At 48.6% G+C, this 14,908-nt stretch overlaps 1 protein-coding gene across 1 annotated transcript in view; it reads right to left on the reverse strand.

Annotated features, from left to right (window-relative positions):
- The window catches only part of yjefn3 (YjeF N-terminal domain containing 3), a 171,904-nt gene extending 158,523 nt beyond the window's left edge, over window positions 1-13,381 (reverse strand). Inside the window, exon 1 of the mRNA XM_038777926.1 lies at window positions 13,222-13,381. Coding sequence (XP_038633854.1) covers window positions 13,222-13,286 — 65 coding nt within the window. The 5' untranslated portion in view covers window positions 13,287-13,381. The remainder of the gene's footprint in view (window positions 1-13,221) is intronic.
- Window positions 13,382-14,908: the final 1,527 nt, after the last annotated feature.

Genomic DNA, 14,908 nt, shown 5'->3' on the forward strand with positions numbered 1-14,908 from the left:
CTCTTCCTAAATTGTGTCTCTGAGACCTTTGAGGCTGATACGAAAGAGCAGATGGTATCTCTGTTAAAGGCTTCATCTGGACGGCATTTTCACAGTGTGGCGTTCCCTCAGTACTGCACTCGGAGTGTCAGATCTAGTTTAACACTGCAGGTAAGCATCTTGAAGAAGGGCCACTCGGGTGAGAATAAAGACAGCCCATGGGACAGAACTCAGTGACATCTTAGAATCTTATAGCACAGATGGAGGCCATTTCGCCTATTGTATCTGTTTCAGCTTCTTGACACTTATCCTAATCGCCTGCTCTCTGCCCATAGCCCTGCAAATCCTTTTCTTTTCAATTCCCTTTTGGAAGTCACAGTTTAATCTGATTCCACCGCCTTTTCAGCGAGTGCATTGCCGATCATCATACCTCGCTGCGTAAATAAAATGTTTCCTCAGCTCCCTGTGGTTCCTTTGCCGATTATCCTCTGCCTGGCGACCCTCCCACAAGCGGAAATAAACTATGTTCAGGGGACAAGGTGAAAGATAGTGGAGTGGAAAAATAAAATGTTTGTTTTTACAGCGACGCTATTTATTTTCACACACAGCTCAGGTCACACGAATATTTATTCCAAGGAATTTGAGCCACCTGACAATCAGCATTCTCTTTAAACACGCAATTAAGGAACAGATTAGGTTGTCATTATTTTTCTCCTCATGCCTTTGCTTCATTCAATTCTTCCTTCACTAAAGGGCTAATTTTCTGTCAATCAGGCGATTGACGGGCCTGCCCTAACCTCCGTGCAGAGGATGTCAAATAAAATAGCGCCTGCCGCTTCTGTGCAGTTGCTGATAAGTTTTGGCAATTTGCACAAAACAGCAAACCATCGTCGCTTGTTAAAACATCTAAATGAGTCATTGCTGGCGCTCAGCTCTGTTCCACTCTCCAGCCCATGGTTAAATTCCCATTCTAATCTCCAGTCCACTGTGGTTCCGCAGACATGTGTAAATCTAGCGGAATAATTAATCCAAGAGTCTCAATTTGCCTCACTGCCTGAGACATTTCTCTTCAAGATTTTTTCTTTCCGTCTCTCTCTCTGCTCATCAAAGTTTATCTTTTTAATTTCTAAGTCTGCTCCTGCCTGTCTCTCTTTCTTTCGGGCACTGATCCTGTACACCCAGAACCCCTGTGATCACCGACCCACATTGACTCCAAGGCCTACAACGCTTCCATTTTAAAACTGTCGTTCCTGCTTCCAAATCCAGTGTGTCCCCACCCCGCTGTGATCTCCTCCAGCCCACCTGCACTCTTCCAATTCTGGCCTCGCGAGCATCCCGGAATAGCCATGATGTGGAGGTACCGGCGTTGGACTGGGGTGAGCACAGTAAGAAGTCTTACAACACCAGGTTAAAGTCCAACAGGTTTGTTTCAAACACTAGCTTTCGGAGCACTGCTCCTTCCTCACCTGGGGAAGGAGCAGTGCTCCGAAAGCTCGTGTTTGAAACAAACCTGTTGGACTTAACCTGGTGTTGTAAGACTTCTTACTGTGCTCATCCCGGAATAGGTTTACTCGACCGCTGGCAGCCGTGCCTTCAGCTATCTGGGCCCTGAACCTGGAAGTATCTCCCAGATCCTATGTGCAGATCCACAAGGGATGGGAAAGGTCCTAAATGAATATTTCTCGTCAGTATTTACTGTTGAGAAAGGCAGGAATGTTAGGGAAATTGGGGAAATAAAAAGTGATGTCTTGAGGAGTGTACATATTACAGAGAAGGAGGTGCTGGAGGTATTAAAGTGCATCAAGATAGATAAATCCCCGGGACCTGATGAAATGTATCCCAGGACATTGTGGGGGACGAGGGAAGAAATTGCCGGCCCCCTAGCTGAGATATTTGAATCACTGACAGCCACAGGAAAGGTGCCTGAAGATTGGAGGGTAGCAAATGTTGTGCACTTGTTTCAGAAGGGCTGTAGGGATAAGCCTGGGAACTACAGACCGGTTTGCCTTACTTCTGTAGTGGGTAAATTGTTAAAAGGTATTGTGAGGGACAGGATGTACAGGCATTTAGACAGGCAAGGGCGAATTAGGGAAAGTCAGCATGGCTTTGTAAGGGGAAAGTCATGTCTCATTAATTTGATTGAGTTTTTTGAAGGGGTAACCAAGAAGGTAGATGAGGGCAGTGCACTCGACATTGTCTACATGGACTTTAGCAAGGCCTTTGACAAGGTACTGCATGGTAGGTTGTTGCAAAAGATTAAATCTCTCGGAATCCAGGGTGAGGTAGCCAATTGGTTACAAAATTGGCTTGGCGACCGAAGCCAAAGAGTGGTTGTGGAGGGTTGTTTTTCAAACTGAAGGCCGGTGATCAGTGGTGTGCCTCAGGGATCGGTACTGGGTCCACTGTTATTTGTTATATATGTTACTGATTTGGATGAGAATGTACGAGGCATGGTTAGTAAGTTTGCAGATGACACCAAGATTGGTGGCATGGTGGATAGTGAAGAAGGTTATATAAGATTACAACAGGATCTTGACCAATTGGGCCAGTGGGCCGATGAATGGCAGATGGAGTTTAATTTGGATAAATGTGAGGTGATGCATTTTGGCAGATCAAATCACGGCAGGACCTACTCAGTTAATGGTAGGGAGTTGGGGAGAGTTACAGAACAAAGAGATCTAGGAGTACAGGTTCATAGGATGCTACCAGGACTTGATGGTCTGAGTTATAAGGAGAGGCTGGATAGGCTGCGACTTTTTTCCCTGGAGTGTAGGAGGCTTAGGGGTGATCTTATGGAGGTCTATAAAATAATGAGGAGCATGGATAAGGTAGATAGGCAACATTTTTTCCCAGAGGTAGAGGAGTCTAGAACTAGAGGGCATAGGATTAACGTAAGAGGGGAGAGATACAAAAGAGACCAGAGGGGAAATGTTTTCACACAGTGGGTGGTGAGCTTCTGGAATGAACTGCCAGAGGCGGGTACAATATTTTCCTTTAGAAAACAGTTAGACAGTTACATGGGCAGGATGGGTATAGAGGGATATGGGCCAAATGCGGGTAAGTGGGACTAGCTCAGTGATAGAAACTGGGCAGCATGGACAAGCTGGGCCAAAGGGCCTGTCTCCATGCTGTAATCATCTATGACTCCATAACCTTCTCTGCCTCTCCCTTCTTATTTAAGACACTCCTTAAAAACTACCTCGTTGGCCAAGTACCCCGAAAACTTTTTCCTAATGTGGCAGAATTAAATTTCTTCTGGACAATGTTCCTATGGAGCCTCGGAATGTTCCATTATGCTATGGGACTATATTAATGCAAGTTGTTGTGGTGTGTAACAATTTCTTATGCACATATAATTACGTTTCCAACACAGAATCAGGCCATTTGGCCCAACCAACATGTGTGAGTGTTTACCCTCCACACAAACAAATGATCTTAATCACAATAGTCCTATGGGCAGCACAGTAGCACCGGAGTTAGCACTGTTGCTTCACAGCACCAGGAACCCGGGTTCGATTCCCGGCTTTGATCACTGCAATTATTGCCCATCCTTAGTTGGGCCCTTCAGAAGATGGTGGTGAGTTGCCCCCTTCAACAGCTGCAGTCCCTGAAGTGTAGGTACACCCACAGTGCTGTTAGGGAGGGAGATCCAGCGACAGTGAAGGAACGGCGATATATTTCCAAGTCAGGGTGATGAGTGACTTGGAGGGGAGCCTCCAGGTGGTGGGCTTCCCAGGTATCTACTGCTCTTGTCCTTCTAGATGGCAGTGGTCGTGGATTTGAAAGGTGCTGCCTAAGGGGCTTTGGCGAGTTCCTGCAGTGCATCCTGAAGATGGTACACATGGCTGTCACTGTTCGTCATTCTTATAAAGGGATCTGGGTGTCTTACATTTTGAGAAAGGCCATGTTGCCCATTGTCTTACTCCAGGGTCATATGACCAGGGGGTGTAACAATTGTCAGCTGAACTAACTATGTGGCTTTGTAAATGTGTCCACAGTCCTTGTGTGAGATGATACAATTATGAAGGAGACAGCAGTTACAATCTGGTGGATTTGAGCCAATCAGTGCAATTTGGCTTTACTTTAAAATCTAAAATAATGAACATGTTATATTTCCCGCCATCAGTAAGTCACCTTGTTTGACTTCAGCAAAGTGCAGCACCCGCCTGCATTCTAACTTCAGCCTTTTCTGTCTGCATCTTTGTCTTTTTCCAATTTCTTATGTTCACAGTCAGAAAGGAGGCAGAAGCTTCCAGTGACAATGGGTGTGAGGTGTAATTAGTTTCTGAGACAGGCTGACAAGCTCCTTAATATATTCTGCCTCAGGAGAATCAGAATATCAAAGCCTAACTTGTTAGCCTTTAACCATTTGCTGTTTCAGAGTCCTTTTAAAAATAACCAAGGGCTGCAGTTTAATTCCATCCCCCACCCCACAACCCAACTGGGGCTGGGAAGGCAGGTGGGCAGGCGGTAAAAACAGACCCACCAGCCAATGTGATTGTTCCCCAGCTCCCATCCAACCTCTGGGCCGTTTTAACAGAGATGGGTTCAGAGTCAGCATGTGGTGCTGAACAATTCTAGCTGTGGCCAATTAGAGGAGGTTGGATGTAAGTTTCAGATGGCGGGTTCCTTGGCGGTTGCCTGGAGGTGGGAAGGTGGCAGCAGGCCAGGAGCCCAGTGCTCCAGAGAGGCTTTGAGGCCCACCCTGTTTTCTTGGGTGCAGGAGCAGCCAGAGACTGCACTGTAGAAGGATTCATCCCCAAAGTGGTGACCTGGCTGCAAAAAATTATTTTTTTAAAAATTCCAATTAAGGGGCAACTTAGCATGGCCAATCCACCTACCCATCACATGAGGGCAGCACGTTGGCACAGTGGTTAGCACTGCTGCTTCACAGCGCCAGGGACACGGGTTCAATTCTGACCGTGGGTAACACTGTGTAGAGTTTGTACGTTCTCCCCGTGTCTCCATGGGTTTCCTCCGGGTGCTCCGGATTCCTCCCACAGTCCAAAGATGTGCAGACTAGGTGGATTGGCCATGCTAAATTGCTCCTTTGTGTTTGGGTTAGGTGGGGTTGCGGGGATAGGGCCTGGATAGGGTGCCCTTTCAAAAAGAGTCGGTGCAGACTCGATGGGCCAAATGGCCTCCTTCTGTACTGTAGAGATTCTACGATTCTGTGTGATCTTTGGGTTGTGGGGGTGAGACCCACGCAGGCGCGGGGAGAATGTGAAAACTCCACATGGACAGTGACCCGGGGCCGGGATCGAACCTGGGTCCTCGGCCCCGTGAGGCAGCAGTGCTAACCAAAAAAAAAATTTTTTAATACTTAAATATTTTTGAAAATTTGAGCAGCTCAATGCTCTTTTCAAGTTAGATGACTTGTGATTAGTCCACCAGTTTCAAAAGCCCACCCACTGCCCTTAATTTGTCCATGAACCTGTATCCAGTCAATTAAATTCCCCATGAAATTCCAAATGAGTGACAGCTTCCCTTGGTTAGGGACCAGGAAATAATCCCGACTTCTCAAAGCCCGTGGAGGGATCATATGACTGCACTTTGCTTTAAGACACGGTATTCCAGTGTAATTCTATCTCCAAATATTTTCTGCAGAAAAAATGGTCAATATGGGTGGGGTTCTCCGACCTCCCTCGCGCGTGTTTCTCCGCGGTGGGAAGGTGGCGCGCAGTTTGCTGCCGCCGGAATCTCTGTTCCTGCCGCTGTAAATGGGAATTTCCGGTGAAGCCGTTCCACGTCCCCGGGAAACCCACGGGTGGCAGAGCGCTGCCGGCGAGAACAGAAGCATGACAAATGCCGGTAGCCAATACTAACAGCAAAGGCAAGCCATCCTGAGCTTAATCAGTAATAATCTTTATTAGTGTCACAAGTAGGCTTACATTAACAGTGCAGTGAGGTTACTATGAAAATCCCCTCGTCGCCACACTCCGGCGCCTATTCGGGTACACTGAGGGAGAATTCAGAATGTCCAATTCGTCCAACAGCACGTCTATCGGGACCTGTGGGAGGAAACCGGGGCACCCGGAGGAAACAACGCAGACAAGGGGAGAACATGCAGACTCCGCCCAGACAGTGACCCAAGCCGGGAATCGAACCCGGGTCCCTGGCGCTGTGAAGCAACAGCGCTAACCACTGTGCTACTGTGCCGCCCATCTTGAGCACTTCATTTTCAATAAAGCGGTTATTCTGAACCTTTTGACAGTCGTGCTTCCTGAAGTACTGCTGTGACCAATCATTGATCTAGGTAGCTATACAACACCACTGAACCTCCAAGTCCCTCCAAAGTGGCAGTGCTTTAAGACATTAAATTATTAATTTTTCTGGTGGTTGGACGCTGACTTAACAAGTTCTTGAGTGAAATGAGGACTGCTGGCAAATTAGAGCAGAGATGTTAATACATCGACATGAGCACGGATAAATGTCTTAAAAGAGAAGAGGTTCTATTTAATGCCACTTCCAGAGACATAACATGGGCAATTTCCCAGAGTTTGCCCCAGCACCGCTCCCGCATTCAGGAACCAGACACAAGGGAGCGGGGGGTCCCGGCGGGAAGGAGTGGCGTGAACGACTCCGGCGTCGGGTCGCCCCAAAGGTACGGAATCCTCCGCACCTTGAGGGGCTAGGCCGGCGCCGGAGTGGTTTGCGCCCCGCCGGCTGGCGTGGAAGGCCTTTGGCGCCACGCCAGCCGGGGCCGAAGGAACTCCGCTGGCTGGCACGGGTCCGCACATGCGCGGGAGCATCAGCGGCTGCTGACGTCATCCCTGGCATGCGCAGGGGGAGTTTCACCTACGCGTTGTCAATCGTGGAGGCTGACACAGCCGACGCGTAGGAAAAGAGTGCCCCCAGGGCACAGGCCCGCCCACGGATCGGTGGGCCCCGATCGCGGGCCAGACCACCGTGGGGGCACCCCCCGGGGCCAGATTGCCCCGTACCTCCCCCATGACCCCGGAGCACCGCCCAGGCTGCCAGGTCCCACCGGTAAGGGACCTAGTCTAATCCATGCCGACAAAAAATGGGCAGGACTTCGGCCCATCGCAGGCCGGAGAATTCGGGCAGCCCTGGGGCCCATTGAGTCGCGCCGGTCCCCGCCATTCTCCGAGGTGGGTGGCGCGATTTACGCTGGGCCGATTTTTAGGGGGGCGGGGAATTTGGAGAACAGCGGGGGCGAGATTCACGCCGACCTCCGGCGATTCTCCGACCCGGTTGGGGGGGGGGGGGGGGGGTCGGAGATTCCCGCCCATGAAAAGGATTCTCACCTAATTAAACACCCTTCTCTCATTTCAAGCATTCAACCCTCTACCCCTCATTCACCAAAACATTTTTTTCAACCTTACTACGGAGCTCCTTTGAACTTTCCTCCCTTCGTGTTTGCTTTGTCCTAATCCCCTCACCTTTCTCACCCTCTATACATCCTCGCTGTGCTGATATCGCCCTGAACCGCCCTCCAGCTCCGACTCTTCCTTTCCGAGGTCACACAAAACACAACACAAACACAAGCTCCTGTTTTGTCTTTCCCATAACCCTTTCGTTTTCTCCTTCTTTTCCTCTTTGTCTCTCTCTTCCTCTTTCTATTGTTCTTTGAGAGGGCAGCTGAAAGTTGGAGCAGCATTAGTGAGCACCCACTTTGCTCATTTCTGCAAGAACCTTTGTCTGCCTGCCAAGAGGGGACGAACGATATTCTTGCAATAAATATGAAAAATAACCTTTCTGCAACCTGCTGGTCATGATTCAAATGACATTAAAAATACCACAGACACAGCAGGGTAGATGATGTCGAGTGCGACATCAGATACCCTGTGATCACATCAGGCTGTTACAATGCAACTGGGTTGACATTTGCAAGCATTTGGACAATGAATGGAACTTTTTTTAGATCTGTTGTTGGCCCACATCCAACCTGGAGTCCTGGACATTCTGGAGTAAAGCTATTAAAGGGATTTTCTTATTCTGATCTTGAGGGTGCAAAGAGCAGATTTGTTATTTTAAGCCTGTTCCTGTTTCTGAATGCGGGGCTGACCACATTTTGTGGGCGGGATTCTGTGATCCTGAGGCTAAGTGTTGACGCCGTCGGAAACTCCGTCGCGTTTCTCGACGGCGTCAACACGGCCTCAGGATCAGCAATTCTGGCCACAACAAGGGGCCAGCACGGCACTGGAGCGGTTCATGCCGCTCCAGCTGCTGATCCCGGCATCAACTGGGCCCCGCGGGACCCGCGCATGCGCAGTGGCTTCGTTCAACGTGCCAGCCCCGACGCAACATAGCGCAGGGCTACAGGGGCCCGGTTTTTTTACGATGGCTGCTCGGCCCATCCCGGGCCGAGAATCGGTGGGCCGGCCGCGTAGAGTGGTCCTCAACCGGCGCCGCGCCAACCACGCGTTTGGCGCCGGTCGCGAGGATTCTCTGGCCCACCCCGGGCTGAGAGAATCCCGCCCTATATTTCTCCCACCTGAGATTGAGTGTACAGCACAGCAACAGGCCATTTGGCCCAATTGATCAATGCCAGTGTTTGTGCTGCACACAATCCTGCTCCTCCCACCTCGTGTCTGTTAATATTTTTTCCTTATGTGCTTTTCTAACTCAATGCAACAAATCTGTTTTATTGGGGTTATTTTTAATAGTCCCCTGAATAAGTTAGCTCCTTTTGGCTTGAAATAAAGGCACAAGGATCTTGGGGCTTGAATGAATTTAGCCCCCAAAGTGTGGGAGGTGGGAATGGGGTTGCCGTTGCACTGTAAGCATTGCCAGGATTAAATTCCACAAATGACATGTGTCATGTGAGAGTGCCTTTAAGAAATGGATGTTTAAGCAATGTACCTTTAAGAAATGCAGTGATGTCAGAGTGTGGGTGGAACTGGGCTTTTAGCTCAGCCATTTTGAAGTTTTTAGTTTCAGTTTGAGAGAGCAGCTGAAAAGTGCCTGGCTGGTTTGCTGAGAGCTGCAGGAAGGAAAAGAGCTGGTCTGGTGATTTCTGCAAATCCAAAGACTATAAATAGATTGAATGTAACCTGTTGTGCTCCTATTTTTGAAGGGTTGAAGTCTTTTGGAGGTTTAAAAGAACAGTTTGCAGGATTGGGTAGTGTATTATTTTCGGGGTTATCTTTGAAGTAAGGGGTGTTAAGAGATCCAATGTTTATTTTAAAAGGTTAAGTTGAGTTCATGGAAAAAACATTGTTTTGTGTTAAAAACCACGTGTCCGTAATTGTAATACCACACCTAGGGAACAAGCCGTGTGCTTCAAAAGCAACAATCTATTAAAGGACTCCATGATACATTTTGGGGTTCTGAAAACACCTCCCCCATAACACATGTTATCGCCAGGACTGTGAGCTCAGTCAAGGGGAGAGCATCATAGCAAAGCTGATAGTCCCAACCCCCCCAGATCTATACAGTAACATTGTGTGACCGGGATCACGGCATAGTGCAAACGAATGGAAACCTCCAATGATTCATCCTCTTCATGCTCCACCCAACCCACAGGAACCTTGAGCACAATTGCTAGTTTGGGTGAGATCAGTTCATAGAGTCATGAAATCCCTGCAGTGCCAGAAGTAGGCCATTCAGCCCATCGAATCTGCACCGACCCTCTGAAAGAGCACCCCACCTCGGCCTTATCCCCGTAATCCCACCTCACCTTTTGGACACGAAGGGGCAAATTAGCATGGCCAATCCACCTAAGCCGCAAATCTTTGGACTGCGGGAGGAAACCGGAGCACCCAGAGGAAACCCACCCAGAGACGGGAAGAACACCCAAACTCCACACAGACCAGATCCAAGGCCAGGATCGAACCCAGGTCCCTAGCACTGTGAGGTAGCTGTGCTAACCACTGTGCCGTTGATTCTGCACTGACTCTCAGTTTGAAATCTGGGATCTGTAAAGCTCTCAGTGTCTGGATTCTCAGCTGAATTTGTGTTTTTTACAGAATGAAAGCATAGAATGGTTACGTTACTGAAGGAGGGCTCATAGTATCATAGAATCATAAGCTCCCGACCTATCGTGTCACTGCTGGCTTTCTCTGAGAGGAACTTAGCTAGCCCTGCTCCCCACCCTATTCCCATCCCCCTGTAACTTATTTTCTTCAGATACTTACTCAATCCCCTTTTGAATGCTATGATTGAACCTGCCTCCACCACACTCTGAGGCAAGTGCGTTCCAGATCCTAGCCACTGGCTCCGTGAAAAAAAGCTTTTCCCCACCTCGCCCCTTGTTCTTTTGCCAAGCAGTTTAACCTGGTCGGCACAGGCCTGGAGGGACAAAAGGCCTGGTTCTGTGCTGTACTTTTCTTTGTTCTTTGTTCTGGTGACCCTGGTTTTTGACGCTCCCACCAATGGGGACTGTTTCTATCTACTCTGCCCAGACCCCTCGTGATGTTAAATGCCTCAATGAAATCTCCACCCAACCCTCTCTTCTCCAAGGAGAACAGTTTCAGCTTCTCTAATCTATCCTCGTAACTGAAGTCCCTCGGTCCCTGGAACGATTCTCATGAACCTTTTCAGCACACTCTCCAAAGCTGTGGTGATCCTCAGGTTAAATCACCACCCGCCAGCTCTCCCCCTCAAAGGGGAAAGCAGCCTATGGTCATCTGGAACGATGGAGACTTCACTTTTCTTGCTCAGAGAGCAGTGTGTTGCATTCCATACTTGGCCATGGCAGACAGCGCAGTCATGTCCCCTGACTTGGTAACCAGACAGATGATCACACTTGGATAGTAGCCAAACGCAGGACCCTACCCAATTGCCTTTTGCCGCAGGGTACTGAGGTTAATTGCAACCTCCTCCGCTGAGATAGGAACAGAGAATACCTACGGTGCAGAAGGAGGCGATTCGGCCCATCGAGTCTGCACCGACCCTCTGAAAGAGCACCCTACCTAGGCCCACTCCCCCACCTTATCCCCGTAATCTCATTTATCTCGCACATCTTTGGACGCGAAGGAGCAATTTAGCGTGGCCAATCCACCTAACCGTCACATCTTTGGGCTGTGGGAGGAAACCGGAGCACCCGGAGGAAACCCGCGCAGACACGGGGAGAACGTGCAGACTCCACACAGTCAGTCACCCAAGGCTGGAATTGAACCCGGGTCTCTGGCTCTGTAAGGCAGCAGTGCTAACCACTGTGCTACCGTGCTGCCCAACTCAGTTCAGAGTATAAGATAGGAACAGGACGAGACCATTCAGCTCCCCGGGGGTGTCCAGCCCACCATTCCGTCGTATCATGAGTGATCGTTGTCTCAACTCCGTTCACCATCCTTACTCCATATCTTGATCCTTTACCCCACAAAAATCCATCAACCTCAATCTTGAATATTTCAGTTGAACCCCCAGCATCCACCAGCTTTTTGTGTGTGTGTGTGAGTGTGTAGGAGGGGGGGGGGGGGGGGGGGGGTGTCATCCCTGGCTCTAAATTTAAGTTGTGCACCCTTTTGTGGACTCCTCCCCTTCCCCCCCCCCCCCCCCCCCCCCCCTCACCCATCCCCACCACAGGAAATGGTTCACCCCTATTGACACTGTTGAATCCTTTTAACATTTTAAAGCCTTTGATATTTTCACTGTCAACCTTCTAAATTCAAGCCTAAATTTTAAGAACGGGACTAGTCTGTGCAACCTGCCTTCATAATTTAACCCTATTGCCCCCGTACCATTCTGATCAATCTACATGACACCCCCTGCCAAGACCAAAATATCCTTCCTGAGGTGCAGTGTCCAGAATTGACAGAGCCCTGCGCCTTAGGGGAGGTGGTGGTGTAGTTGGATTGCTAGTGGACTCATCATCCAGAGACCCAGGGTTATACTTTGGGTACCCGGGGTTCGAATCCTAGCATTGGCAGATGGTGACATTTGAATTCAGTAAAAATCAAGAATTTTAAAAGTCTGAGTATGGCCATGAAACCATTGTTGATTGTCATAAAGATCCATCTGTTCATTACTAGGGAAGCAATCTGCCATCCTCAGCTGCTAACCTTAGACTGACCAGCATGTGACGCCAGACCCCCAGCGTGCTTAACTAGCCCGGCCAAGGCAATAAATGCCCGGAATACCCTCATCCTCTGAATGGTCTGGCTGATGAGCTGCCACTCGCCTGCGACACTTTTCCACAGGGAGTGATGAGGGAGCTCAGGGCACGGTAATGGGATCGATTCTCTTGTGCTGCCCTTCTAGCAGGAAGCCCCACTCAATTGGAGGGTAGGTTGGGATTTAGGGTGATGAAACGGTGCACCATTCTCCTCATCACCTCATCCCCATCAGCGAAGCTCCCCACTGAGTGCGCAGGAAAGGGCATTGGTGGACGAACCCAAGAAGCGCCATTTGGAATCAATGTGGTTAAACCCACCGTGTTCCGTTCCCTCTTGTGGAATTCCCTAAGCAGCGAGCGCAGTAACCAGTCAGAGTGTCTCCAAGCATGGCTTTACAAAGTCACCTGTAGCACGCTAACTGTAAAATATATGATGGATGCTAAAGGTCATTGATGGTGTTGTTCAAAGAGCTTGAGCTTTGTGTCAATATTCTTCTACATTGCAAACCCAGCCACCCCCCCACCCCGCCTATCACCATATCATTCAATCTCTTGAGCTCAATCTCATAGGCAGTGCTGACGGTGCTTGGCACCAACCTAACAATGCTGGTTAATTCCCTCACGCACCCAAGTCAGCCTCTTGTATTCAAACCTGGTTTAAACAAACACCCTGTGTGTTTCCTGCAATCGTTTGTGGTCAGAGGGGGTCCAGGACAGCTGCGTGAGGGGCTGGGGTTTGAACTCGCATCTCCAAGCCTGCCCGTTCCCTGCCCAACCCACCCTAAAGCAATCGGAGTTGATCGCCTGGATTCCAGGGATCCTCGATATTTTCTACAGTAATAAATTTGCATGAGTGTGACTTTTTATCTAGCGTGAACCTGCTGGGCTGAGAAAGCATATTTAGAAAGTTCACATCGCGCTCTTTGTTTTGCTGGCCGAATGTGTGTTTGTCATTTGATCATCTCATTAACAATCCCTGTACACAATCACCAGCTCCCGCCTTTTAGCCGTGGGATGTCAGGATGCAAATTAGATTTGAACCTGAAGCAGGGGAGCATTTAAGACTCAGTCATTTCAGGTCGTTCATTTAGATAGCTCTGAACCCTTTGCAATGATGCAGATCAAACACCACACAGCTTTAAACCTTTGAGGAATCAATAAACCTCTATTCAGTCAGCAAGAAAAAGCTGCCATCTGCACGTTTATCACAGATGCCTGCTTACCTGAGGAATTTGAGAGGTTCGGTGATTGCTGCCTGCTGTGCAGCGGCGTGGTTTGTGTTGGCCATATCTTCGTGCAGTTGTCACTGTTCTTGTGTGGGGAGATGGGTAGAATCTGCTGGGTCCTGATGCTGAGGCTGTGAGGCTGTGAGCTGCTGTCAGAATATGTGCTTTCAGTAATACAGTGATTTGTGATTCAGTGTCCTTGCTCATTGGCTGGCAGATCAGCCAATCGGAAGCACACCAGCTTCAATAGACAGGAAAGGGATTGGCCTGAAGCATAAGCATATCAGGATTGGCCAGTGTGAATGTATGTGCCTGTCTGTGAGTGTATATGTACTATTAAGACACCCTGGGCTAGTACATGGTCATTTCCAGCCCAACTTGACCTGGAATCACAGCACAAGTGAATTAATCAATAATTCTTAGCAAAACACCCAAAACCTTTGACCCTTGGCTGCCCAATAATTACAGTAAGAAGTCTTACAACACCAGGTTAAAGTCCAACAGGTTTCTTTCAAATCACTAGCTTTCGGAGCACTGCTCCTTCCTCAGGTGAATGAAGAGGTAGATTCCAGAAACAATTCTATGGACAAAATCAAAGATGCAAGACGATACTTTGAATGCGAGCATTTGCAGGTAATTAAGTCTTTACAGAGCTAAAGAAAGGGGTAACCCCAGTTTAAAGAGGGGTGAATGTCTCAAGCCAGGACCGTTGGTAGGATTTCGCAAGCCCAAGCCAGGTGGTGAGGGGTGATTGAAATGTGACATGAATCCCAGGTCCCGGTTGAGGTCGTACTCACGTGTGCAGAACTTGGCTATAAAGCTTCGTCCAAAAGCTAATGATTTGAAACAAACCTGTTGGACTTTAGCCTGGTGTTGTAAGACTTCTTACCGTGCTCGCCCCAGTCCAATGGCGGCATCGCCACATAATAATTACAGTCATCAGGTTTGTAAATTTAAACACAATTACAGTTAATTTATACCAAGAACTGTAATGAAATACAACTGATTAACTATTATCTAATTCCTAATTCCCCCCTTTAACCTGCCCCCCCCCCCAACAGACACACATAAGACAGACAAACGCAGAGGGAAGGAAAGGAGGAAAAATCATTGTGAAAGGGAAATCATGTTTAACCAATTTATTGGTGTTCTTTGATGGAGTAACATGTACTGTGGACAAACGGAAGCCTGTAGAAATGCTGTACCTGGATTTCCAGAAGGCATTTGATAAAGTGCCACGTCAAAAAAAAATGTATATATATGAGGGAAGTGAAGGCATGGTAGCTACGTTTTCAGATGACACAAAGTTAGATGGAAAGAATGTTGTGAAGAGGGCACAAGGAGGTTGCAGATGAATAGAGATAGGTTGGGTGAGTGGGCAGAAATTTGCCAGATAGCTGCTCTTTGCTTTCAGTTCAAGGTTTTACTGTAGATTCACTCAGGTCTCTGTAGTTTCAAAAATATACTCACAGCCTTTCTGGAGAGAGAGATAAAGAGTAGTTTCTTGACTTTCTTTACAGCCTGTAATGGTTCCCCTGCAGATTCTTTCATTCAGGTTCTCTGCAGCTTCAGGACTCCAGCACTCACAGCCTTTCTGGAGATGGAGAGAAAGCAGGACCTTGTCTTTCTGTGTCCAGGACTCAACTTATCCCCCAGGTCTCTGAGAACCATCCCACTGGGTTAG

Source organism: Scyliorhinus canicula, chromosome 18 (assembly GCF_902713615.1).
Source record: "Scyliorhinus canicula chromosome 18, sScyCan1.1, whole genome shotgun sequence".
Lineage (NCBI taxonomy): Eukaryota > Metazoa > Chordata > Chondrichthyes > Carcharhiniformes > Scyliorhinidae > Scyliorhinus > Scyliorhinus canicula.